Below are 27,664 nucleotides of genomic sequence, written 5' to 3'. Positions count from 1 at the left end.
TATGTAAGTATTATGCAGACTCTGCTGGGTGATAGATACACTATCCTTCCCCTCTGAGCTTCCAGTATGGGCCGGATTTTCATTCCTCAGCTGGAATGGGGCTTGCATAATTTGTTCAAGGTCAGCCAAGGAAAGGTTGGGTAGGTAGACTGGCAGGCTGTGGAGGGGAACCAGGGACTCCTGTATCCTGGTGTGACTTGCTGGTCCTTCTCAAAGTCTTCAGTGACTGCAGGCAGGTCTGCTCAGCCTGGCCTTGCCCATCCCTCTGTTTCCTATCAACCAGTGGGAATGAAGCCCCCAGGCTCTGCCCTGAAGCCATCACTCAGACAGAGAACCCTGTGGTTCTGTCTCCCCCAGGACGCCCTCTGACTTCTGTCTGTCCAGGGCTAGCTGCTTTGCCGATGCCAGACTGCCCTGTTTCATGCACAGCCTCTAGAGGCTCAGCTTGTGAAGGCCCCTGGGGGGTGGATGCTGCAGAGACAGCTGTGTGTCAGTAGCTAACTGTACAGACTCTGATTTGGAGCAGATCTGGGTGGAAGGAGTGACTGGGAGGGGTGGGGGCCAGGGTTCAGCTTTCAAGTCAGCGCCCTGGCAGGGTGTTAAGTGAAAGCAGGTTGCCGACTTTTCTTTCCTCCAGTCCTCGCCTTAGAAAACTAATGCAGATTATTATTTCTGTCATAAAATTGTCTCTGAAATGGGTTCAAGAGCTGTGTAAAAATGGGCATTTTGGGGGTGCTGTCTGTAGCTATAAGAAAGCTGAACTTCTCAGGGAGCGGCAGAGCTGTCTCGGGCCTTCCTTAGTTCCGTCAGATCAGTGCAGCAGGGGATGGGCCGAAGTGCACAAAAAGCAGGAGGGGAAGCTACCACTACCTGGCAGTTGGGGGCCTTTAGTGAAAGGGCGAGTCATCCTTTTGCTGTCCTCGGTGGTGTCACTTCAGGCCCGGGAGTGGACTTGACTCCATTCAGCCAGTGGTTTCTGTGTGTCTTCCTTGCCAAGTGCTGTGCTGGGTAGAATGCTTACCTGGGGGCCCAGAACTGGGGAGATTATGCTTCATTGTCGGTGTTCAAGGAGATGGGGAAGAAAGCAAGACACAGATGAGAAAGCCAGCATCCAGCATGTTTACAGTGAGGCGTTGGATAAGGATATGTTTTAGTGAACCAGCAAGTTCACTTGTGTGCTGCTGGTACCAACTACATGGTTGTGTTGTGGAACCCCACAGCCCCAAAAGAGCTTGGCCGTGTCAGAGCTCCTAGAGGCCCCAGGAGGGGTCCTGTCTGCTCTTCTGAGCTCTGCTCTCTGAGTCCCTTGTCCTTGGGTGGTAATCTCCTTAGTGGCCTTGTACTTTAGGCTGATGTTTGCTGTGGGTGGGGTGTTTTTTGACAGGTGGCTGTGCTTGTTGGGTTTTGGGGATTAGTGATGAGAGAGGGCATTTGGGGAACATTTAATGGATGAGTGCTCTGCCTTTATCCTGAGCGGGCACCAGTCCAGATGTGAAGGCTGCTGTGTCTGGGAGGCATCTCTTCTGTGGGGTCAGGGCAGAGTTGTGGGGAAGGCTCTGGCTCCTAAGGTCCAGGGAGGTCTCAGCTGACCCACAGATCTTACCACTGGACTGCTTCTCCTCCTGCCTCCCCAACCCCCACCCGCGGCTGAGTTTTTGGCCCCCCTGGGAGGGATAGCACTGAAGAGGGGTGCTTGGTTCACTGATTGTTTGTTAACCCTGTCGGGTGGAGAACGTTCTGGGCCCTTTACTGTTATGTTCTGTGTCTGCCTGGGGTTACATTGCCTCAGCTTTCAATCCAGAGTTGTTCTCCTAGGAAGGGGTCAGGTAAAGGGTATTTCTTGAGGATCTGGTGGGTGGTTTCCTGGTCTATCCCTGGGGGAGGCACCTACAGGGTTAGTTTGGGAGGGAGGAAAAAGTGGGGAGAGGGGAGCCCCCAGACTTGAAAGAGCCAGTGGCGGGCAGTGTAAAATGGATCTTCCCCCCTCGTCTCTCTACCCTGATACTAATGTGGGCCGACCTGTCCATGGTTTCAGCCTGATCATGTGCAAGAAATAACACAGCAGTGACAAAAATAGGACAGAGTAAACAGCTCGCTGCTCTTCTGTCTGTGCTTTGACACAAAAGTGAGCTGGGATAAAATTAACAAAGCATCTGGAAAAAGTAAAGTAGGACCTGGATCACAACTTCACAATTTAAAATTGTAGAAGTTTATACTGTTTCTTTTACAACATACTCAGTGAGTCTGTGGCCTCCTGCAATGCCTTTGAAGTTAAAGCTTTGGCCAAGAATGCAACTTCCATTTGTGATATTGTTCCCCTGGGATCACCTGAACCACTTTTTAGTGGGCTCCCTCCCACTCACCAGGAGCATGTCATACATGTGTTTATTTGTGTGAATATATATACATGTAACTTCAGATGGTATATATGCAGATGAATTTTGATAATTTAGGTATACTTTATTTTAAAACGAATGGAATGGTCCTTCTGGTTGAGACTAATGATTCTGGGGATGGAGAAGGTGCAGGAGATGAGGCTTTCTCATGCATGACCCCCTCTCCTCCTGGGCAGAGCACACCGTGTACAGTCCCAGATTAGGATATTAATCTTGTGTACACAGCATATACAGCATGCCAAAGCAAAGCCTTCCAGGAATGCAGTGTGGTCCTTAGGGCGAAGACTATTTGAGTTACTCTCCTTCCTTGAACACCGAGGTGCTTAATAAATGTTTGTTGATTGACTTAGCGATATGCAGCAATCCCAAGTAGTCCTTTGATGGTTGGTTTTAAAAATAAAGTTAAACTGGAGCGCAATAAATGTTTGTTTAAATTAATGTATTTGGAGGATGTATTTGGGTTTTTTCCATGTGAAGAGTTGCCAAACTGGTTAGATTTTACTGTGTTCTCTATGAGAAATATGAAGTGGGTTCCCATAAAGTCCAAAAGTTTTGTGAAAAGTTGGGCCCATCCTGGCATATAGTAGGTACTCCATAAATATTTGTTGAATGAATGAAATCAGAGCCACATGGAAAATGATGTTCCCATGAAAAGCTCTGATTTCTATTCGGTGCATTTAATGTCCTAATAGCTGACATTTTGTAAGATGATATGTTTTATTGGCAACAGTCCTACAATTCAGTAAAGTCACTGGCTCATGGGAATGTGTCTTTGATAGTTTATTCATTAAGCAAATATTTCCTGACTCCTACTCTGTTCTGGGCCTGGGCTCAGTCCTGGGGATGCTGAGAAGGAGAGGTCTAAATTGTTGATCCTCTGTCAACAAAGACTCATTGAGTGTCTCAAGCTCTGGCCACAGAATGAAGGACAAGACAGCAAGGGCTTCTTGGCCCATCTGGGAGGATAAGCTACCTGGAAGTCTTAGTGCTAGGTGATTTTTATTGGTTGCTAATTACATCTAATAATTGTTATTGATGGAAAGCTAATTTCCCTAATTACCAATGCATTTATTCTGGTGATTCTTTTATCGTAGCAGAAGATGGCTGTGCCACCCACGTATGCTGATCTTGGAAAATCTGCCAGGGATGTCTTCACCAAGGGCTACGGTGAGTGTTGCAGAGAGGGAGTGCCTTTCAGCTCACAGACTGAGTTGGCATGTTTGAGACTTTACCCCGATAACTGTTTAGGAGACCCGGGTAGGTCAGCTGTTCTGAACGTTCACATGAGGGAAAAAAGAAGCTTTCATTTGTGTGGCAATTGAAGCAACTTTGGTTGTGCACCCAGTTGGACAGGCTCCTGCATTGGTGCTGTCAAGTGGGTATTCTTGTTTTCTCTTCCAAGTATGGAGCAGCCCTGTAGAAGCTGCTGCAGTGGAGGGCGGCTTCTATATTTAGCCTGTGCTTAGGCACATGCCCACAAGGCCCAATGACTGTGTCTCTGCCAGCTGTCAGGCGTCTTCTTATCAGACCCTGCTGGGAGTGCAGGTGGGACCCAGGTGGGGGTGCCCATTCTGTGCCCATTCTGTCTGCTGCTGTTCCATGGCAGCTGAGCTCACCCCACAAGCAGCAGCAGAGACTGGGTGCCCTCAGCCCTTGTGGCAGGAGTGTGCTTCTTTTAAAAAAGCATTTCGAAGCAACTGTGAGGGGGGCAGAGGTGCTGTTCTCTAGTTAGTTATTTAACCTATTGACAGTTGTCTTCTTCTTTCTTTAGGATTTGGCTTAATAAAGCTTGATTTGAAAACAAAATCTGAGAATGGATTGGTAAGTTGTCCAACCCACATGGAACATGAGTATTTATTTATTTTTATTTTATTTTATTTTATTTATTTATTTTTGAGATGGGGTTTCGCTCTTGTCGCCCAGGCTGGAGTGCAATGTCGTGATCTCAGCTCACCACAACCTCCACCTCCTGGGTTCAAGTGATTCTCCTGCCTCAGCCTACCGAGTAGCTGGGATTACAGGCGTCTGCCACCATGCTCGGCTAATTTTGTATTTTTAGTAGAGACGGGGTTTCTCCATGTTGGTCAGGCTGGTCTTGAACTCCCGACTTCAGGTGATCCACCCACCTTGGCCTCCCAAAGTGCTGGAATTATAGGCATAAGCCACCGCACCTGGCTTATTTTTATTTTTAAAAAAGATTTTAGATTCAGGGTGTACATGTGCAGGTTTGTTACATGGATGTATTGTGTAATGGTGAGGTTTGGGCTTCTAGTGTTCCCATTACCCAAATAGTGACCATTGTATGGGACGTGGGAATTTGTTGTAGATCAACAAATAACTGTCGTGACCTGGCCGGCAAAGCCAAAAGAAGGTACTTTGTTGTTGTTTTTTTTTATTCTGGCAGTTTGTGGTTTTCACATTCATTCCATTTTCTACATGATGGGTGGTCCAGGGGAACCATGCCAGTAGGCCCCCAGTTCAGCAGCAGGTAATACTCAGAGGAGAATGGGGCAGGTCTCAGTTTTAGTTTTCCTTGTGCTTCTTATTTTCAAATTCACCTGCGTTCAACCACATAAGTGTTTTTAAAGTAATCTTAGTAGTCCCTTTTAAATTGGTGTGCAGTAATTGTTGGAAGGAAGAAGTTTTGGGTTTGAAGTACTGCTGTGTCAGCTTTAGCTCAGTGCTTTTTCTCTGTACTGGGCTGGAGCCAGGATGGAAGGGAGATGCTTTCCTGTCCAGACTGAAGAGTTACAGAGAGGAAGGAAGCTGTCTGCTGACAACAAATTCCCCATAAGATTTCTTTACATAGCAGGCTCCTTTACTCCCATCTGTACTTTAAATATCTATTTGAATTGTAGAGTTAGCCTTGGCCCCCCCGCATTCAGGGTCTTGCCTCTTGCAGAAAGGCAAGTATAGTGTTTAGGAGTAAAGTGAAGCCAAGTGAGTGCTATGGTGCAGGCTGTGACTCTCTCTCTCCTTTGAAGGAATTTACAAGCTCAGGCTCAGCCAACACTGAGACCACCAAAGTGACGGGCAGTCTGGAAACCAAGTACAGATGGACTGAGTACGGCCTGACGTTTACAGAGAAATGGAACACCGACAATACACTAGGCACCGAGATTACTGTGGAAGATCAGGTAATGGCTGCTGTGAAAAGACACGCATTTATTAATTCACATCTGCCGGCCTGCCTTGTGACTAAATCTACTGGCATATTTCTTTTCTGTTCAGCTTGCACGTGGACTGAAGCTGACCTTCGATTCATCCTTCTCACCTAACACTGGGTAAGAGTTTCATCTGTTTTCTCCACAAGGATGTTCTCTGATGTTGCAGGTGGTGGAAGCCCTTTGTGACAAAATGTTTTGGGGGCTGACAGCACCTAAAATATGGCCTCCAAGACCTGGCGATTTAAGTCCTCTGGTTTTGATTTGGTCCCAGGGGTCGTATCCACATCTATGCACTAACAGACTATGCTATAATGAGCACTTCCTAATTCAGGATTGGTATTTACCCAACAAACGATTTCTAAGTGCCACCTGTGCTTGGCCCTGTGCCCATCTGGAGATCTAAGGGTGCCCAGGCCATGATTGTTACCCGCCAGGGAGCTCACTTTCTAATAGAGGATTCAGACCAGTGTTTAGCCATGTTTTGTAATAAGATTCTGCATTTTGTTAGTGTTCTCCTAGTTTCTGCCATGGAGGTTGCAGGATTTCTGTTCAGTAATAGCCATTTCATGTGAGTTAGGCTGCTGGTGATGTAAGTGGCCATGGCCAAATGGGAGTGGGTGACATTTGGAAGCAGGGCCTAACTGGTCACTGTTGCCAGCCTCATTTCTTCAGGCGTGGAAGTCCTTCTCCCAGCTTCCTGCTTAGGGACACTGAGACCCTGTGGGTATATCTGCGAGGTGGCTCCTGAGGCTGCACTTTCCCCAGGCCTTCTGGCTATAGATGTATTAGGCTTGTTAGTTCTTCACCCATCAGTTGGCAAGATAGCATGGTGGTCTGCCTCAATTCCTGGGTGCTTTTCAAAGTGCCTAGAAGGAGTTATTCCCTTTTAGAATATACCCTTGTTTTTTTCCACTCATATTGGTGGGTCTTCTAAACCTGGGGAAGATTGTTTTGTATACTGATGTTAGGATCAAGGGCATGTACTGAATTTCAGTTTTTAAAAATTGTGGGCCGGGCGTGATGGCTCATGCCTGTAATCCCAATACTTTGGGAGGCTGAGGCAGGCAAATCACCTGAGGTCGGAAGTTTGAGACCAGCCTGACCAACGTGGAGAAACTCTGTCTCTACTAAACATAAAAATTAGCTGGGCATGGTGGGTGCATGCCTGTAATCCCAGCTACTTGGGAGGCTGAGGCAGGAGAATCGCTTGAACCTGGGAGGCAGAGGTTGTGGTGAGCCGAGGTGGCGCCATTGCGCTGCACCCTGGGCAAGAAGAGCAAAACTCCATCTCAAAAAAAAAAAAAAAAAAAGAGTCGGATGCAGTGACTCATGCCTGTAATGCCAGCACTTTGGGAGGCTGAGGTGGGTGGATTGCTTGAGGTCAGGAGTTTGAGACCAGCCTGGGCAACATGGCAAAACCCCATCTCTAATAAAAATACAAAAATTAGCCAGGCATGGTGGTGCGTGCCTGTAATCCCAGATACTTGGGATGCTGAGGCATGAGAATCGCTTGAATCCAGGAGACAGAGGTTGCAGTGAGCTGAGATCGCACCATTGCACTCCAGCCTGGGCTACAGAGAGAGGCTCTGTCTCCAAAAAAAAAATTGTGGTAAGGTATACATATAAAACTTAGCATTTTTAAGTGTGTAGTTAAATGGCACTATGAATTTTTCAGTTTTGCCATTTCATATTTTTTTTTCTTTCTTCCTTTTTTCCTTTCCAACAGATATTTATTAGAGGGAGGATCTACCAAGTCCAGACCTGTGCTGGGTGTGCAGTGCACACAAGTGACTGGGCACACAGGGTTCCTACCCTCTGGAGATGTCTTCTTGTAGTCTGGCTATAGATGATCTGAAGAGACCATTGTTACGGGGCTGATTTACTCTCAATTCCTCCTCGCTGCTGTAGTTTCTCCTGCAAGAGCACTGCCTTCTTGCAGTGCTGTGCACTCTACCCCGAGGAACTCTGCCATGGTATCAGGGAGGGGTTATCCAGAAAGATCCTGGGATAGGATGAGGGGCTGGAGGATGTGCCCACATGCTTGAATTTGCTGCCTGGGACTTTGCCTGTTGCCCTGGGATAGCACACTTCAGAATTTGTAGACAATTTCCTTACCATGACGTTAGGGACGTTTGCAGAGGTCTCCAGGCCCTGCAGTATAAAACACAAAGTAAGTTTTTTGTTTTTTTGTTTTTTGGGTTGAGGGGGACGGAGTCTTGCTCTGTCGCCCAGGCTGGAGTGCAGTGGTGTGATCTCAGCTCACTGCAACCTCCTCCTCCCGGGTTCAAGTGATTCTTCTGCCTCAGCCTCCCAAGTAGCTGGGACTACAGACACGGGCCACCATGCCTGGCTAATTTTTGTATTTTTTAGTGGAGATGGGGGTTTCACCATATTGGCCAGGCTGGTCTTGAACTTCTGACCTCGTGATCCGCCTGCCTCGGCCTCCCAAAGTGCTGGGCAGATTCATGTGTTTCTCCTGCCTCAGCCTCCCGAGTAGCTGGGATTACAGGAATGCGCCACCACACCCAGCTAATTTTGTATTTTTAGTAGAGACAGGGTCTCTCCATGTTGGTCAGGCTGATCTTGAACTCCTGACCTCAGGTGATATGCCTGCCTCAGCCTCCCAAAGTGCTGGGTTTACAGGCATGAACCACCGCACCCGCCCTTTTTTTTTTAAATTTACTTTTTATTTCAAAATAATTTTATACTTAGAAAAAAATGTGGTAAAGATAGTATGCAGAGTTCTCCTGTGTTCTTCACCCAGCTCCTAATGTTAATGGCTTACGTAACTATAATGATCAGAATCAGCAAGTTAATGCTGATATCATATAGTTAATTAATCTATTGTCACAATGACATCTTTTTTCTGATCTGTGATCCAGTTCAGGTTCCTAAATTGCATCTAATTGTTAAGTCTTCTCTAATCTGGAATATTTTCTGACTGATACTTTTGAAAAAGAGTGACCAATTATTTTGTTAAGATGTCCCTCGGTTTGGATTTGTCTGATGCTTCCTTATGATTAAATTTAGGTTATGCATTTTTGGCAACTGTAGAAGTTATTGTATTATATTCTCAGCATGTGATGTTAGGAAGAATGTCTCAATAGGCCTCATTTTTGGTGATCAGTTTTGAAGGGGTGTCTGCCAACTCTCTTCACTGTAAAGCTACAATTTTTCTGTTTGTAATTAGTAAGTATCTTGTGGGTGGACACTTTGAGATTATGCAGATATTCTATTTCTCATTATACTTTTGCTCACAAATAGTAACATCCATTGGTGATTCTTGCCTGCAACAGTTACGCTTCGTAAATGGTGACTGGAGTGCAGTGGTGGGATCCTGGCTCACTGCAACCTCTGCCTCCTGGGCTCCAGCAATCCTCCTTCCTCAGCCTCCCAAGTAGCTGGGACCACAGGCACGTGCCACCAAGCCCAGCTAATTTTTGTATTTTTAGTAGAGATGAGGTTTCACCATGGTGGCCAGGCTGGTCTAGAACTCCTGAGCTCAAGGGATCCACCTGTCTCAGCCTCCCAAATTGTTGGGATTACAGGTGTGAGCCACCACGCGGTGATTTTCTTTTCGTTTTTGTTTTTTTGAGATGGGGTGTCACTCTGTCACCCAGGCTGGAGTGCAGTGGTGTGATCTCAGCTCATTGCAACCTCTGCCTCCCTGGCTCAAGGGATCCTCCCTCCTCGGCCTCCCCAGTAGCTGGGACTACAGGTGCCTGCTGCCACCCCTGGCTGATTTTTTATATTTTTGGTAGAGACGGTGTTTCACCATGTTGCTCAGTCTGGTCACGAACTCCTGTGCTCAAGTGATCTGCCCCCTACCTTGGCCTCCCAAAATTCTGGGATTACAGGTGTGAGCCACCACACCCGGCCTCAAATGGTAATTTTTTATTGCCATCCTTCCTTCACTTGTTAATTGGTATTCTACTGTAAGGAAGAGCTATTCCTTCTTCCCCATGTATGTATTCAATCAATTATTTATTTATATTAGTATAGATGCATGAACATTTACTCTATGGGCTATAATCCCCAGTGTCATTTATTTTGTTGCTCAAGTTGTCCCAGGTATGGGCTTTGGGAGAATACATTCTGTGTGCTTTTTGACAAACCTCTGTCATTTTTCAGAGCATGTCTTTATTTCTGGTTTTAGAAAGTGTACCACGCTCATCTAGTACTTGTTTTTCCCCAGTCCTGCTATCCGCCATTTCTCCAAGGAGCCTTGGTTCTTTATGTTGGAGAATGATATTTAGAAACTAAGATTGTGGGCCTGGCGCAGGGGCTCATGCCTGCAATCCCAGCACTTTGGGATGCCGAGGCAGGCGGATCACGAGGTCAGGTGTTTGAGACCAGCCTGGCCAACGTGGTGAAACCCTGTCTTTACTAAAAATACAAAAATTAGCTGGGCGTGGTGGCACGCACCTGTAATCTCAGCTACTCAGGAGGCCAAGGCAGGAGAATTGCTTGAACCCAGGAGGTGGAGGTTGCAGCGAGCCGAGATCATACCACTGCATTCCAATGTGGGTGACAGAATAAGACTCCATCTCAAAAAAAAAAAAAAAAAAAACCACTAAAATTCTGCCTGCTAGATGTACATATTGCTACTGGGTATTTGAGGAAAGTTCTGGTGATGCATGATGGAGATTAGCAATGAAAGCTGGCTTTCCAAAGTGACTGAGGGTACAGCCTGGGAAAACACCTGGCCCCCAGGAGGAGCTGAGTGTAGACCACATCTGGATGAGGCTGCAGACCTCAATAAGGACCAGCACCCACACTGAGTATCCACCACAAATAAAGCTTGCTTGTTAACCACAAATCAGTCAGGCCTCTCTCGGGTGCTTGTCAAATTAGCACTACTGTTGAAATAGCTTAAAAATAAATCCCAATAATATCTGAAAGAGGAAGACTCCACAGACATGGTGTGCAGTGTTAGAAAGAGACCTGGAGAGAAGCCTGAGCCACTCCCCAGCACTGCCCTTTCTCTTGGGGATTGTGGGCCCTGGCCAGAATCCAGTGAGACAGTGGGTGGGGATGCCATGTAAACTGGTGCAGGTGGTGCACACCACTGGTCAGAGGCCCTGCCATAGGCATCATAGTTTGTGATCATCAGCAGCTTTTTATTAAAAATTGAAAAAGGTAGTGGTTAGAAGATGCCTGATTTTATTTCTTTTTCCCTTTGTAAATGTCAGCCTCTCAACAGCTGTCTAATCATCAGTCATCTCAACCAGCCTGGTGCCAATCACATACTTGGCTGAAACCCAGACTTCTTTCCCCAAAGAGCAGGCAGATGAAGATAGGTTTCTTTTTCTTTTTTCTTGAGACATCTCACTCTGTCGCTCAGGCTGGAGTGCAGTGACGTGATTTCAGCTCACTGCAACCTCCACCTCCCAGGTTCAAGCAATTCTTGTGCCTCAGCCTCCTGAATAGCTGGGATTACAGGCACATGCCACCACGTCCTGCTAATTTTTGTATTTTTAGTAGAGACAGGGTTTTTCCATGTTGGCCAGGCTGGTCTCCAACTCCTGACCTCAAGTGATCCCCCCTCCTTGGAGTGCTGGGATTATAGGTGTGAGCCACTACGCCTGACCAGTTTTGGATTTTTCTTATTGAGAGAGAATTTGGTTGTTACTCCTTTCCTTCAAACCTTGCCAAAATGTACAGAAGTAACTTGAACAAAGTTGAGGTTCCAAGGCATAAGTTTCATTGTCACTTGTTCTGTTGGTGAGCAGGTCTGTGCACACCTACCCCCAACTGCTGAGGGAGCTGAGTGGCCAAAGAAAGAGACTGACAAATCCAGTTTCTCAGAAAGAAACATTTAATAGAGACTTACAAATAGAAGCGATGTCTCAAGCAGCCAAGAGACAGTGGATCCCTGCATTCATCCTCCAGAAAGTATTCTTTATATAGCAAGCTTTTAGAGTAAAGACATGTGCATGTCTTAGACCATCTTGCAAAAATCTCTCGCAAAACTTGTGACCACAGGGAGGTTAGATAAGTATCTTTACTTTTTAAATTTTTATTTTAATTTATTTTTTTGAGATAGAGTTTCACTCTGTCACCCAGGCTGGAATGCAGAGGCGTGATCTTGCCTCATTGTAATCTCTGCCTCCCGAGTTCCAGCGATTCTCCTGCCTCAGCCTCCTGAGTGTCTGGGACTACAGGTGTGCGCCACCACACCCAGCTAATTTTTGTATTTTTAGTAGAGATGGAGTTTTGCCATGTTGGCCAGGCTGGTCTTGAACTCCTGACCTCAAGTGATCCACCTGCCTTGGCATCTAAAAGTGTTGGGATTACAGGTGTGAGCCACTGTGCCCAGCTGGCATTGTTTCTTTTATGGGATTGTCTGTGATGCATTCCTTGGTTGTCATGGCTGTATTAGGCTGTTCTTGCACTGCTCTACTTGCATTACTGCTCACGCCTGTAATCCCAGTATTTTTGGAGGCTGAGGCAGGCAGATTGCTTGAGCCCAGGAGTTGGAGACCAGCCTAGGTAACATGGTGAAACCCCATCTACACACACACACACGCACGCACGCAGGCATGCATGCTGGTCATTGTGGTGAGTGCCTATAGTCTTGTTCTTGCATTGCTCTAAAGAAATACCTGGCCAGGCGAGGTGGCTCACGCCTATAATCCCAGCGTTTTGGGAAGCTAAGGCAGGCAGATTGCTTGAGCCCAGGAGTTGGAGACCAGCCTAGGCAACATGGTGAAACCCTGTCACACACACGCACACACACACTAGCTGGGCCTGGTGATGCGCACCTATAGTCAGTTCCAGCTACCTGGGAGGCTGAGGTGGGAGGATCACCTGAGCTCAGGAGGTAGGGGCTGTAGTGAGCCATGATCACACCACTGCACTGCCGCCTGGACGACAGAGTGAGACCTTGTCTCAAAAAAAGAAAAAAATACCTGAGGATAGGTAATTTATGAAGAAAAGAGGTTCAATTGGCTCATGGTTCTGCAGTCGGTACAAGCATAGCACAGGCATCTGCTTGGCTTCTGGGAAGGCCTCAGGAAGCTTTTTAGTCATGGAGATTGATGAAGCAGGAGTAGGCGCATCACATGGCAAGAGCAGGAGCAAGAGAGAGAGAGTGGTGGGGAGGTGCCACACGCAAACAACCAGATCTCGTAACTCATTATTGTGAGGACAGCACCAATCCATGAGGGATCCACCCCCATGGTCTAATCACCACCCAGCAGGTCCAACACTGGGGACTGCATTTCAACATGAGATTTAGAGGGTACAACATCCAAACTGTATCAGTGGTGGTTTTGTTTCAAGACGGTGTCACTCTTGCCATGGAACAGGCTATTTTCCTACATCACTTGGGAGGGGTGCTGGCTTTATTTTCAACTGTGACCTCTAAAATTCTTATCTCATTGAGAATTTGGAATGTTTAACCTTTATTTATTTTTTTTTAAATGAGAAACCTGAAACATACAAAAATATACAGAAAAATATGTTTAACCCTCATTCTATTCCTATCACACAGCTTTCATAGTTACCAACCTGTGGCCAATCATGTTTTATTTATACAGCCATAAATATAACAGTCCTCCACACACATATTATTTTAAGTAAATAACAGCATTTAATTTCAGCTGTAAATATTTTATGTATCTTTAAATGGCAAGATTCCATTTTAAAGGAGCATAACCATGATATTATTATTATATTGAAAAAAGTTGATCATTTCTTTTTTTTTTTTTTTTAAGATGAAGTTTCACTCTTGTTGCCCAGGCTGGAGTGCAATGGTGTGATCTCAGCTCACCACAACCTCCGCCTCCCGGGTTCAAGTGATTCTCCTGCCTCAGCCTCCCGACTAGCTGGGATTACAGGCATGGGCCACCACACCCGGCTAATTTTGTATTTTTAGTAGAGATGGGATTTCTCCGTGTTGGTCAGGCTGGTCTCGAACTCCTGACCTCAGGTGATCCACCTGCCCTGGCCTCCCAAAGTGCTGGGTTTACAGGCGTGAGCCACCACACCCAGTGGATCATTTCTTAATATTGTCAAATCTCTAGTCTGTTCAAATTTATGTGATTGTTTCATGATTTTTTTTTTTTTTTTTTTTTTTGAGACTGAGTTTTATTCTTGCTACCCAGGCTGGAGTGCAGTGGCATGATCTTGGCTCACTGCAACCTCCACCTCCCGGGTTCAAGCGATTCTCCTGCCTCAGCCTCCCGAGTAGATGAGATTACAGGCATGCGCCACCACGCCTAGCTAATTTTTCATTTTTAGTAGAGACGGGGTTTTGCGACGTTGGCCAGGCTGGCCTTGAACTCCTGACCTCAGGTGATCCACCTCGGCCTCCCAAAGTGTTGGGATTATGGGCATAAGCCACCGCACCTGGCCTTTTGCTGTTTTTTAAAATAACAGGTTGGTTCTCTAGTCTCTAAAGATGACAGCTATGTGATTTGAGTGTCGTTATAATTCTTTTTTTTTTTTTTTTTTTTTTGAGATGGAGTCTTACTCTGTTGCCCAGGCTGGAGTGCAGTGGCACGATCTCAGCTCACTGCAACCTCTGCCTCCTGGTTTCAAGCGTTTCTCCTGCCTCAGCCTCCTGAGTAGCCGGGATTACACGCGCCCCCCGCCACGCCCAGCTAATTTTTGTATTTTTAGTAGAGACGGTGTTTCACCATATTGACCAGGCTGGTCTCGAACTTCTGACCTCGTGATCCACCCGTCTCAGCCTCCCAAAGTGCTGGTATTACAGGAATGAGCCACTGCGCCCAGCCCCGAGTGTCATTATAATGCCTAGAATAAACATATTGTTTAATATGTTTCAGCCTATTGCTGATATTTTTCTTATTGAGGCTCACGTTGCTCCATTGTCAAAGCCCTTGGGAGCCTCTTCAGGTTAGCTTGTAAGTCCTTTTGCCTCCACCCCAGTATTTTTCAATAGTTTTGATAGATGTTTTAGGTCACTGTGTACATTTCCTGCATAAGATCTATAGTCGGCCATTTCTCCAAGGAGCACTGGTTCCATTTAGGAGGAAATGGTCTAGGTGCTGAGGATGAAGTGTTAATCTCAATGTGAATAAAGCTAGAAGTGAACAGTGCCATGTAGTCCTTGAGGCTCTGAGCGGATCTGGTTCCTCCTGTGGTCTCTGCTGAGAATGCAGCTTCCTGTGGGAGATGTCGATCTTGTAACTGAATGATAGAAACAGTCAGATAAAAACGGTCCATGTTTTATTTGTTCAATGTGATCTTGTTCTCCAGTGTGTACTTTTGGTAAAAGACATGTAATAATAGGTCTGCAGGTGACACTATTCACCTGCTCTTCCTAAGGGATGCTGGGTCTTGAGGAACAGGCAGTAGAGACACTGAACTGCTTATAGACTCACATCTGGTACCATCAGGTTGGACCTGGGGTACTGTCTGGCTAACGAACACTTCCTGGCCCCCATGACTGCAGAGTTCCAGGTTCTACATCAGTACCCGGTTCTCTGAAATATGTACTCACTGGGATCTCATGAATATGGAATTGAAATCCATTTTACTGTTGTATTCACTTAGAAGGAACATAGCCTTTGTTTCCTTACTTAACCGTGTGAGCCACAGACTAAGAAGATAACGTCTCTTTAAAAGCTGCTATTTAGGTAGCTGCCTTCATGACAGATAAATCTTTTCCACAGGTTTGGAAAATATCAAAGATGCATCTGTTTCGTAATTACATGGTAGCTTTCTACCTAATGAATGCCTGTGTAGGCTGCTACATTAAGCATACAAAGAGGATAGGAGAAGAAAGTTATTTCGTATTTATTTTTCAGGCTTTTCCTGTCTGTGTTCTCACTTCATTAGTGTGGGGTTTCTGCAGACTGAGTCCCCGTGGAAGAGAGGTTGTATCCTGCTCGTGGTGGTATGGCAGTGGCTTAAGGGAGAACTGGAGCCCTGACTTCACCCCCACTCTGCTCCCTTTATTTGACCTGGGATTAAAAAAACAAACAAAAAAGACAACTTGCATTTCAAGGTGAGTTAGCTTCTGATCTTAATACAACTTCTTTTCCTTCAGGAAAAAAAATGCTAAAATCAAGACAGGGTACAAGCGGGAGCACATTAACCTGGGCTGCGACATGGATTTCGACATTGCTGGGCCTTCCATCCGGGGTGCTCTGGTGCTGGGTTATGAGGGCTGGCTGGCCGGCTACCAGATGAATTTTGAGACTGCAAAATCCCGAGTGACCCAGAGCAACTTTGCAGTTGGCTACAAGACTGATGAATTCCAGCTTCACACTAATGTGTAAGTGTACATGGGGGCAGCGGAGTGGGAGGGATGGGGTTGGAGTGTGTGTGGTAAGGGGATTGCTTTTCACTATTTTTTTTTTAAAAGAAAGCCCAATTTTTAACCACTGTAAAGTGAGTTTGTTGGCATTAGATGAGCCACGTGGCCTGCCGCTATCTTTTGTTTCCCACCTACCCATTTCCTGGAGTGTCTTAGATCCTTTCCACTCTATGAACAGTAAATATTGCCACAGGTACACGAAGTGGCTGATTAATTACAGCAGGGACATGGTGTCAGTCCAGAGCATGTCCGTTCCCTAAAACAGCTCTCTTTCTCTGTCTGATGCCTGAGGATTAGCCTGCTGGGCTTGACGACATGTAGAAATGGTAGACAAATTTAAGAGCTGATTATCTCAGTTACAAAGTATCTTCTCTGTACAGCGAAGCATATAAAAGTAACTATTGGACAGTATGGTGAAGGGAAACAGTGATTATAGGTTAGGAGAGAGCTCCTTGAGAATTGAAGTAGATTGATGATTTAGGTTAAGGGAAACACATTTCATTCATGAATCTTGTTTTATCCATAAACCTTGTTTTATTTAGTTTCATGAGGAATTAACCTGTGACAGGAACAAGCTGGGTGCAGGGTTACCATGTTTCTTTCTTTCCACTAGAGGTCACTAAAGAAGTAACTTCTTAAGGCAAATCAATGATATTAATGTGTAAACTAATATTATTTCCATTAATAAATTTTTTTGATGAATTTTTATCATTTGGAATCTGTTACAGCTAAAAAGTCACAGGAAAACTATAGAGATGGACAATCTAGTGGTTGGCAGGGGGCGGGGAGGGTACGACTACAAAGTGGTGACTGAGGGAATTTGGGGGAGGGAACTGTTCTATATTCTGACTGTGGTCATGATTACATTAATCTGTGTACGTGTGTTAAAATTCATAAAAATGTATACCAAGAAAATATCCATTTTGGCCGGGCGTCGTGGCTCATGCCTGTAATCCCAGCACTTTGGAGGACGAGGCGGGTGGATCACGAGGACAGAAGTTCAAGACCAGCCTGGTCAAGAAGGTGAAACCCAGTCTGTACTAAAAATACAAAAATTAGCTGGGCGTGGTGGTGGGCGCCTGTAATCCCAGGTACTCGCGAGGCTGAGGCAGGAGAATCACTTGAGCCTGGGAGGTGGAGGTTGCAGTGAGCCGAGATCACACCACTGCACTCCAGCCTGGGCTACAGAGTAAGATTCCATCTCAAAAAAAAAAACAAAAGAAGAAAATATCAATTTTATTGTATGTTTAATTAAGAAGAGGTGAAACATACAAAAAAAAGCTATAGGAAACATACCACATGCATAGAAATGTTTTTGAATGTAGAATGCTGATTGGCACGGGAAGTGTTTTCCTTGGTTTGAAATTGGGCATTGGCACCAATTCTTCGGCATCAATTCTAGGAGGAACGATGGCTGTTAGCCATTTCCCCCACATTACCTGAGCTTCAGCATTTTAAATAAGCAACAAGTGGGTATGGTTTATTTTTGGAACCAGCATGAAGGCAGCTGATACAACTCATCTGGGTTGCCCTGGTGCTTGCAGGGGCCCAGATGCATAACAGAAATTCTTTGTGCTTCATATAGATGAATTTGAACAGTTCCACCTGTTTATTTATTTATTTATTATTATTATTTTTTGGTGACAGGGTCTCACTCTCTCACCCAGGCTGGAGTGCAGTGGCACGATCTCTGCAGCCTCCACCTCCTGGGATTAAGTGATACTCCCACCTCAGCCTTGCAAGTAGCTGGGACTACAGGTGCATGCCACCACACCTGGCTAATTTTTGTATTTTTTGTAGAGGCAGGATTTCACCACGTTGCCCAGGTTGTTCTTGAACTTGTGAGCTCAAGTGATCTGCCCGCCTTGGCCTCCCAAAGTGCTGGGATTACAGGCGTGAGCCACTGCATCTGGCCTCTGTTTATGGTTTTGAAAGCTCTGTACAGGAAGGCAGTATTGTGTTCCTGGTTTTAGGATATTCTGAAAAGTCTGGCCTTTTTAAAAACATGTAAGCCCAAGAAACTTCCCCATTTGAATATATTACTAAAGTCATTCAAAAATCTGTTATTTTTGACAGGCTGCTGTTTTATTGTAGCATACATGGGCTGTCTACAGAAGACAGGATTCTCTGTGAATCAGGCAGTGCCTGAGTCTCCCTGTACTTTCTAGAAGCATAATGTCTGTCCCGCTGAATTTCATGGGGAAACAAAAATTTACAATGTGTGGCTCATACATGTAATCCCAGCTACTTGGGAGGCTGAGGCAGGAGGATCACTTGAGGCCAGGAGTTTGGGACCAGCCTGGGCAACATAGAAATACTCTGTCTCTAAGAAATTTTTAAAAAATTAGCTGGGCATGGTGGCAACATGCCTGTGATCACTTGAGCCCAGGAGTTTGAGGTTGCAGTGAGCTATGATTTTGCCACTGCTCTCCAGCCTGGGAAACAGAGCAAGATCCCATCTCGGGGGGAAAAAAAAAGAAAATTTAGAATGTGTTCTCTGATTTAGGGAGAGTGTCTTGTGAAGACTAGAGTTTTTGTTCTTAGGTCCTGAAGCCCTTTGCTGGATACCAAAGTACGTGGGCTCTGACTCACAGTTACCAATGCCATTTCCACTGGAAATGCCCACAATGATGAGGCAGAACTCAGACACTGATTTTATGTTAAAGATGTTTGAGAGGGTCTAGGCAGGCTTGAAGACCATCTGATGCAAGGAGGATGGTCATTCCTTTTTAAAAAATTGCAGCATTAAAATTTTTCTTAATTTTTTTAATCAAAGGAGTCTGAACCCATGGTTGTAAAATCAAACAGTACAGATGGGCTTATGAAAAGCAGTGATTCCAGCCTGCCTCAGCCTGCTCATCCCAGCTACCCGGTGGCAGCCACTTTAACTGTTTTTGTTTTCTGTGGTTCCCTCCACGGAGAAGGTTGCTTCTGACCAGGCACCAGTATGCACTTTGCGTATAAACAGCAATCTGAAAGCAGTAATGAGAGACAGTCTGATCTGTGCAGACCCCAGCCCGACAGAGGACACAGTGTAGACTCTGAGCTCTTCGTATGCTTTTTTAGGGGTGGCAGTGACTGCCGAGTTTGTATAGGCTGTTCAGCTGGGTGGGGCAGACTTTCAAATTCTGAGAGCTTAAGCAGGGTCCCAAAAGAGGAAGAGGAGAATTTGAATGACTGAAGAAGGGAAAGGGATATTCCCAGCAACTGGAGTCATTCAGTATGTTTGTAACAGAGGAAGAAGCTTGGCCAGCTGGGGTTTCATTCTGAATGTTTTTGAAAGAGGGAGACATTTTATGATGTAGCAAAAAGCTCCCTTTCAAATCCTGCCGGGCTTAGATGTTGCGGCATGGGTGAGGAGTATGCACAGGTGGACGAGATGAATTGTGGATTCAGCTCTTTTGAAGTGTTGCTCCTCCAAGAGTCTGGGCCAGTGCCAACTGTATCTCCCCAGCAGTGGCTGCAGCAGGTTGTGCCAAGGGCTCTAACTTGCCTTCTGAGGCATATGTGCAGCCCCACCTTTCTTGCCATTTCTGGCTGTGTTCTCTTCTCATTTTCTTCTCTTTCCATACCAGTTTTTATTTTTACTTTTATTTTTTGAGCCAGAGTCTCACTGTGTCACCCAGACTGCAGTGCAGTGGTGAGATCTCAGCTCAATGCAACCTCTGCCTCCTGGGTTCAGACGATTCTCCTGCCTCACCCTCCCAGGTTGCTGGGATTACAGGCACCCGCTACCATGCCCAGCTAATTTTTATGTTTTTAGTAGAGACAGGGTTTCATCATGTTAGCCAGGCTGGTCTCAAAACTCCTGACCTCAAATGATCTGCCCGCCTTGGCCTCCCAAAGTGCTGGGATTATAGGCATGAGCCACTGCACCCAGACTTCCATGCCATTTTTCTGGTAGAATCATTTATAAAAGTAATAACATCAGTAGCAGTAAAAATAAATCACTCAGAATCTCAGTGCTCTACTTGCTTCTTCTTTTTTTTTTTTTTTCCTTATAGAGACAGGATCTCGCTCTGTTGCCCAAGCTACATCCTGGGCTCAAGCAGTCCTCCTGCCTCGGCCTCCCAAAATGCTAGGATTACAGGCGTGAGTCACCGCGTACCTCCTCTCTCCTGGCTTTTTCTTTTTTTGTTTGAGACAATGTCTTCCTCTGTCACCCAGGCTGGAGTGCAGTGGCGCGATCTCGGCTCACTGCAACCTCTGCCTCCCAGGTTAAAGCGATTCTTCTGCCTCAGCCTCTTGAGTAGCTGGGATTACAGGCGTGTGGCACCAGCCCGGCCAATTTTTGTATTTTTAGTAGAAACAGGGTTTCACCATGTTGGCCAGGCTGGTCTCAAACCCCTGACCTCAAGTGATCTGCCCATCTCGGCCTCCCAAAGTGCTGGGATTACAGGTGTGAGCCACTGTGCCTGTCCAGGTGCCTGTTCCATACTTATCAGACTTCCTGTAATTTAGTACCTGTTTTGTGAAATTTGGTGAACTTTTGACTTCCCTTAATACCAGTATTGGTTCAGTCCGTTTCTGGCATCCCTGTGTTCTGGGAGACTTGGGTGGATTTGTCTGGGCTGAAGCTCACCTCCCTGGGAAGCTCAGCATCTGTGCTGTGCTTGTTTGCAGGAATGACGGGACAGAGTTCGGCGGCTCCATTTACCAGAAAGTGAACAAGAAGTTGGAGACTGCTGTCAATCTTGCCTGGACAGCAGGAAACAGTAACACGCGCTTCGGAATAGCAGCCAAGTATCAGATTGACCCTGACGCCTGCTTCTCGGTGGGTATCTGTGGAATCACGCATTTCACAGGCAGGCCCATCTGCTCTTTATGTTGGAATCCTTCAGGTTTGCTGGAGTGCTGTGCTTCAGCTTACTCAAAGTGAGAGATACTGCTGGGCGCCGTGGCTCACGCCTATAATCCCTGCACTTTGGGAGGCCAAGGCAGGCAGATCACTTGAGGTCAGGAATCTGAGACCAGCCTCGCCAACATGGTGAAACTCTGTCTCTACTAAAAATACAAAAATTAGCCGGGCGTGGTGGCGTGTGCCTGTAATCCCAGCTACTCGGGAGGGTGAGGCAGAAGAATTGCTTGAATCGGGGAGGCGGAGGTTGCAGTGAGCTGAGATCGTGTCACTGCACTCCAGCCTGGGTGACAGAGTGAGACTCTATCTCAAAAAAAGAAAAAAAAGACTCCGTCTCAAAAAACAAAAACAAAGTGAGAGATGTTCTCACTTTGAAAAGAGTTCCAAATGAGTACAGTGATCGTACTACTAGTACTTCTTATGGGTACCAGGCACTGTGCAGAGCCTTTTATGTAGATTACTGTGTTCAATCCCATTTGAAATAGGTGCTTTGTTTTTTTAATCATCTCTGGGTTTTTTTATTTTTTGTTTTTTTGAGACAAGGTCTTGCTTAGTTGCCCAGGTTGGATGCAGTGGTGTAATTACAGCTCACTGCAGCCTCATCCTCCTGTGCTCAAGTAATCCTGCCACCTCAGCCTCCCAAGTAGCTGGGACTATAGGCACACCACCATGCCTGGCTAATTAAAAAAAAATTTTTAGTAGAGACAATGTCTCACTCTGTTGCCTGGGCTGGTCTCAAACTCCTGGGCTCAAGCTGTCCTCCCACCTCAACCTCCCAAATGTTGGGATTACAGGCATGAGCCACCATGCCTGGCCAATCATCTCTGTTTTTTTTTTTTTGAGACGGAGTCTTCCTCTGTTGCCCAGGCTGGAGTGCAGTGGCACGATCTCAGCTCACTGTGCAACCTCCATCCCCCAGGTTCAAGTGATTCTCCTGCCTCACCCTCCCATGTAGCTGGGACCACAGGCGCCCACCACCACACCTGGCTAATTTTTGTATTTTTAGTATAGATGGGGTTTCACCATGTTGGTCAGGCTGGTCTCGAACTCCTGACCTCAGGTGATCTGCCTGCCTCGGCCTCCTAAAATGCTGGAATTACAGGCATGAGCCATGGCCCCCAGCCAATCATCGCTGTTTTTACAAATGAGGAACTAGAAGCTTAGAGAGGTGAGTAACTTGCTCAAAGGTACACAGCAGGAAAGTGCCGGGGACTGGATTTGAACCAGACTGGCTTACTGTTGAGCCCCTTCCATTAATACCAGTTCAAGGGGCACTCTGAAATCTAGGGTTCTAATTGATAATTACCCCCCGCCTCACTTTTCATTCTCCTTTTCAGCTCCTGCATTGCATATTAAGAAATCAATAGTCAGTTGGCATCTTGCCGAGTCTCTGGCATTGCTCACAGGCCCTCGAACTACTTCATAGTTTTTACAGTAAATCCTATTGGGCTCATTTCTGTTGTCACAGGGCACTGGAGGCTGTATCTCTTTGGGGGGAAATGAGGGAATCTCATGTTGCAGAATGGTGTTTGTACAGCCCTTTTTAAGTCTCCTAAACTAGAACCAAATTTGGCTCCCTTAACAGCAAGCACTTAAAAACAAGAGAAAAGGAGCCTCATTATTAATATGAGCAAAGGACACTGGCCCCTAAGAGGCCTACCTTCTCTCTGCTTTGTTCTTATGAGGGGTGTCAGATCTCAGCACACCATTTGAACAGGAAAGTATGTACCTAAAATTGATGTATTTTGTATTGAATTTAATGACTTCATGAACAAGATGGTCATAAAAAATTTTGATTCTAAAGTCCAAGGTTGGTTGAGTAAAAAGCTCTAATTTTGGAGATGGAAGTGCAAAGTATTATACTTAATGTTTTCTCTGTTTTGTCATTTCCTTGATTAGGCTAAAGTGAACAACTCCAGCCTGATAGGTTTAGGATACACTCAGACTCTAAAGCCAGGTATGTGTTGTTGCTTGTGTGTAAAATCGGTTCTTTATCTTAAAAAAAATTGTGGTGCTGGTTTGCTGATTTATGTCATTGCTTATAAAATGTTTATATAATACAGTGGGTATATATAAATGGATATATGTAAAGTATAATTAAATGTTTATAAAGGAGTATGGGGTCATAAAACATTTGGAGAATATGAGATGTAGCAAGCAGGAGGAAGAAGGCTGAGGCTAACATATATTCTTTGCTATTTTCTTCCATCCTTTTTTCCAGTGTGTACATAATGCTTGATACTTATTTCTGGCAGATTCTCAAAACTAACTTATAAATCAGCCCCACTGTAAAAAGACAAATAGGAAAAGTGGTTTGCAGGTTTCCTCTGCACAGTTGGCTAGGCCAGTCCACGGTGTATTATAGTTCTAGCGTATAACCACCTTTGAACCCTGGAAATCTAAGATTACCAGCTACTCCCTGAATCAGGTTATTCCAGGGAATGTCAGTTTGTTGTGTGCATCTGTGGATGTACATGCACACTACACGTGTGTGTACACTATGAACATGAACATGTAAGACCTTAGGTTGGATTCACGATTGAGGTTTCATTTAAAGGGATGATTGCCAAAGAAGCTTACTGCATGCTACCAGTGCTAGAGACTAATTGTACCAGGGGAACAGTGAGAGGAAAAAGGAAAGTGGGGTTCCAGAAGTAGATTTGGGTAGGCTCTCTGGGCAGTGGGATAATTACAGTTGTTTTATAAGCCCACTTAGGATACCTGTTGGGTCAGATAGTGCTAAGTAACAAGGATTGAAGGGCCATGTAGTTTGGACCCTGCTGATAATACCTGGAACAGGTTCTGAATTTGGTGTTAATCTTTCTTGTCATTTCTTTTCTCCATTCCTCCTCCTTTCCTCTCCCTCATTTTACTCCCTGCAGGTATCAAACTGACACTGTCAGCTCTTCTGGATGGCAAGAATGTCAATGCTGGTGGCCACAAGCTTGGTCTAGGACTGGAATTTCAAGCATAAATGAATACTGTACAATTGTTTAATTTTAAACTATTTTGCAGCATAGCTACCTTCAGAATTTAGTGTATCTTTTAATGTTGTATGTCTGGGATGCAAGTATTGCTAAATATGTTAGCCCTCCAGGTTAAAGTTGATTCAGCTTTAAGATGTTACCCTTCCAGAGGTACAGAAGAAACCTATTTCCAAAAAAGGTCCTTTCAGTGGTAGACTCGGGGAGAACTTGGTGGCCCCTTTGAGATGCCAGGTTTCTTTTTTATCTAGAAATGGCTGCAAGTGGAAGCTGATAATATGTAGGCACTTTGTAAATTCATATTGAGTAAATGAATGAAATTGTGATTTCCTGAGAATCAAACCTTGGTTTCCTAACCCTAATTGATGAGAGGCTTGCTGCTTGATGGTGTGTACAAACTCACCTGAATGGGACTTTTTTAGACAGATCTTCATGACCTGTTCCCACCCCAGTTCATCATCATCTCTTTTACACCAAAAGGTCTGCAGGGTGTGGTAACTGTTTCTTTTGTGCCATTTTGGGGTAGAGAAGGTGGATGTGATGAAGCCAATAATTCAGGACTTATTCCTTCTTGTGTTGTGTTTTTTTTTTTTTGCCCTTGCACCAGAGTATGAAATAGCTTCCAGGAGCTCCAGCTATAAGCTTGGAAGTGTCTGTGTGATTGTAATCACATGGTGACAACACTCAATCTAAATTGGACTTCTGTTGTATTCTCACCACTCAATTTGTTTTTTTAGCAGTTTAATGGGTACATTTTAGAGTCTTCCATTTTGTTGGAATTAGATCCTCCCCTTCAAATGCTGTAATTAACAACACTTAAAAAAACTTGAATAAAATATTGAAACCTCATCCTCCTTCTGTTGTCTTTATTAATAAAATATAAATAAACAGGGCATTTGTTTAGATTTGTTTTCTGTCTTCATGCTCTGTGTATGTATTATATATTATTCGTTTTCACTCGCTGTACAACAGATTACTATAAATTTAGCAGCTTAAAACAACACTCATTTATTTCACAGTTATGCAGGTCAAAGCGAGGCAGGTGTGCATGCCTGCCTGGGCTCTGCTTAGCGTCTCACAATGCTGGAATTAGGGTGTCAACCAGGCTGTCTTCTCATTTTATCTGGGGGCTTGGCGTCCTCTTCCAGGCTTTCAGGGTTGTGGTGGAATTCAGTTATTTTCAGTTGTAGGATAGAGGTCCCTATTTCTTTGTTGGCTGAGCCACTCAGTGCTCAGAGGATGCCAGCATTCCTTGCCATGTGGTCCCCTCCATCACCAAAGCCAGAAACAGAAAAACTCCCTCAGGTGAAGTCCCTCTCACACTTCCAGTCTCCTCCAGGAAGAGCCCCAACCCTTTTAAGGACTCACCTGATTAGGTTAGGCCCACCGAGGGTAATCTGCCTTCAAGTTAACTGCCAGGTAAAGTAACCTAATCACTGGTAATATCCTTTCGTATTTGTAGGTCCCTCCATATGGGTCATGGGAAGGGGTGATTTTGGAATTCTCCCATATATTTATATGTTTTTAATAACTTGATTGTGGATTTTTTTTTTTTTTTTTGAGGCAGAGTTTCATTCTTGTTGCCCAGGCTGGAATACAATGGTGCACAATGTCTGCTCACTGCAAGCTCCGCCTCCTGGGTTCAAGTGATTCTCCTGCCTCAGCCTCCCGAGTAGCTAGGATTACAGACATGTGCCACCACACCCGGCTAATTTTGTATTTTTAGTAGAGACGGGGTTTCTCCATGTTGGTCAGGCTGGTCTCAAACTCCTGACCTCAGGTGATCCACTCACCTCGGCCTCCCAAAGTGCTGGGATTACAGGCGTGAGCCACCACGTCCGGCCTATTGTGGAAACAAATAGTAATAAACTATGCATGATCCAGCTTCAACAAATATGAACATTTTTTTCCATTCATGATTTTTCAGCAGAATTCCTTTTTTTCTATGTTTGAAAGTGACATTCAAAACAGGAACCATCTATTTTTAGCATTTTATGCAACTGATCACCCAAAAACTGTGGGCCTCAGTATTTGTCATACTGTCTTCAGGGACTTGCAGCTATTTCTAAGTGAATGTTCATAGAATTTATCCAGAGATGATGGCACATAGTGGTTGCTGGGTACATCTAGTCAGATGTCAGGTACAATATTAAGATATTTTACTTTTAGAGACAGAGTCTTACTCTGTCACCCACGCTGAAGTGCACTGTCATCATCATAACTCACTGCAGCCTTGAACTCCTGGGCTCCAGTGATCCTCCCATCTCAGCCTCCCAAGTACTTGGGATTACAGGCATAAGCCACCAAGCCTGGCCCTAAAATATTTAAAAATGTATAAAGGGTTCTCTTGAGTATGAGGGAATATTTCCATCACTAGTTACCTATTGTCTGCCTGTTGCATGCAGCATGTTGGAATATTGTGCAAAATGCTTTGAGTTCGTAATACCTCAGCAGTTAAGAGAATTGAGACAATCTGGTATGAGGACACAAATGGACAAAGTGGACAATGAGTCAGGGAAGAGGACTGCAGTGTGTTTATTATAGATGAACTTCAAAGTCAACAAGCAGAAACTAAGATTGAGAAGCTCATTTGTTGAGCTGAGTGGTTTTACAGAAAACTTAAGTACAGCTCAGAGAAGGGAAGCTCTTGGGGGACGGGGAGGACTTTGCACCTTGGCTAAGGTGGAGAGTTTGCAATAAGGAGACCATTCAGTCTAATATGGGCTTCTGGGGGATTTCGGGAAATGTGCAGATGAATGACTTCTTAGTTTTCTTAACACAGAGTTTGTGTGTTTCTGAGCTGTCACCAGGGTGAGATAAAAAAGCTTAGGGGAAACCAGATTCAGGAGTAGAACACAGGCCCTTTAGAGAGACAGCTCAGCTGTGTCTCTGGGGGATAACAGCAATCTTCGCAGGGAATCATAGAGACCAGAATGGTGAAGCTGTGGGCACAATAAATGTCTTGCTTAATGTCACATTGATTTTCCTGAAATTGATCAAATGGAACTTTTATGAATTGAAGACTGTATCTGTTTATTAAGGAGACATTCACAGAACGTACACACAGAGCAAAGCATGGCGCCAGGGCCCTAGGTGAACTTCTTGGAAGTTTGGAAGTTTGCATTTTTATATACTGGGGATTTGAAGTAGCAAAATTTAAAAAAAAAAAAGCTTATTTTAGGAAATCTGGAAGTTATTTTCAATGGCAGCCCCTCACCTCTACTTCCTAGCTACCTTCCTTTCTTTTCCTCCATAATTTTTTTTTGAGACGGAGTCTCTGTGGCCTAGGCTAGAGTGCAGTGGCATCTCGGCTCCCTGCAGCCTCCACCTCCCGGGTTACAGCGATTCTCCTACCTCAGCCTCCCGAGTAGCTGCGATTACAGGCACGCGCCACCACGTCTGGTTAATTTTTGTATTTTTAGTAGAGACGGGGTTTCTCCACGTTGGCCAGGCTGGTCTCGAACTCCTGACCTCAGGTGATCCGCCTGCCTCGACCTCCCAAAGTGCTGGGAGCCACTGCACTAGGGCCAGTCCATAATATCTTTATCATCTTGGATAGTGTGTATTTTACACCATAGTCGCCCTCACAAGAAAACTGCCAGGGCGGGGGGGTTCTTTTTGTTCACTGCTGTATCTTAAATAGGGAGAGGTGCTAAATCTTTGCTGAAAAAAATAAATGACTGTCGGGAAAGATTTTTAAAAATTACTCATAATCCCATCACCCAAATAGGACTACTTAACATTTGTGTTTCTTTCGCCTTTGAGAGAAGAGCAGTTACTTCTTTTTCGTGATCTGTCTATTCTACAGCTGGATCTTCGTTTTTAAAACGGCCAAAAACGCTATTTTTGGCTGTATAGTACCCAATCATGTAGGCGGCAGGGAGGGGCTCGCTTTGGCCTTCTTCAGCACGTCACACCCTACCTTTAACCCGCAGCCAAGTGTGTGGCGCTCCCTACTTTCGCCTAGCTAT

At 45.2% G+C, this 27,664-nt stretch overlaps 1 protein-coding gene across 6 annotated transcripts in view; it reads left to right on the top strand.

Moving 5' to 3' along the window:
• VDAC1 (voltage dependent anion channel 1) overlaps positions 1–24,542 on the top strand; it is a 34,809-nt gene extending 10,267 nt beyond the window's left edge. For 2 of the 6 annotated variants that reach the window (XM_024247031.3, XM_024247032.3), the window contains exons 2-9: positions 3,494–3,563; positions 4,168–4,217; positions 5,381–5,533; positions 5,628–5,680; positions 15,582–15,809; positions 20,475–20,625; positions 22,609–22,666; positions 23,592–24,542. In XM_024247031.3, coding sequence (XP_024102799.1) covers positions 3,497–3,563; positions 4,168–4,217; positions 5,381–5,533; positions 5,628–5,680; positions 15,582–15,809; positions 20,475–20,625; positions 22,609–22,666; positions 23,592–23,683 — 852 coding nt within the window. In that variant the 5' untranslated portion in view covers positions 3,494–3,496 and the 3' untranslated portion in view covers positions 23,684–24,542. Of the gene's footprint in view, positions 1–1,049; positions 3,389–3,490; positions 3,564–4,167; positions 4,218–5,380; positions 5,534–5,627; positions 5,681–15,581; positions 15,810–20,474; positions 20,626–22,608; positions 22,667–23,591 lie in introns of those variants that run through there. The other 4 variants (XM_024247030.3, XM_024247029.3, XM_063724268.1 and 1 more) reach the window with 3 other exon arrangements.
• The last annotated feature ends 3,122 nt before the right edge of the window (positions 24,543–27,664 follow it).

Source organism: Pongo abelii, chromosome 4, assembly GCF_028885655.2.
Source record: "Pongo abelii isolate AG06213 chromosome 4, NHGRI_mPonAbe1-v2.0_pri, whole genome shotgun sequence".
Classification (NCBI taxonomy): Eukaryota; Metazoa; Chordata; class Mammalia; order Primates; family Hominidae; genus Pongo; species Pongo abelii.
The sequence above is the reverse complement of the archived record's forward strand: the minus strand, read 5'-3'. Positions and strand labels throughout refer to the sequence as shown.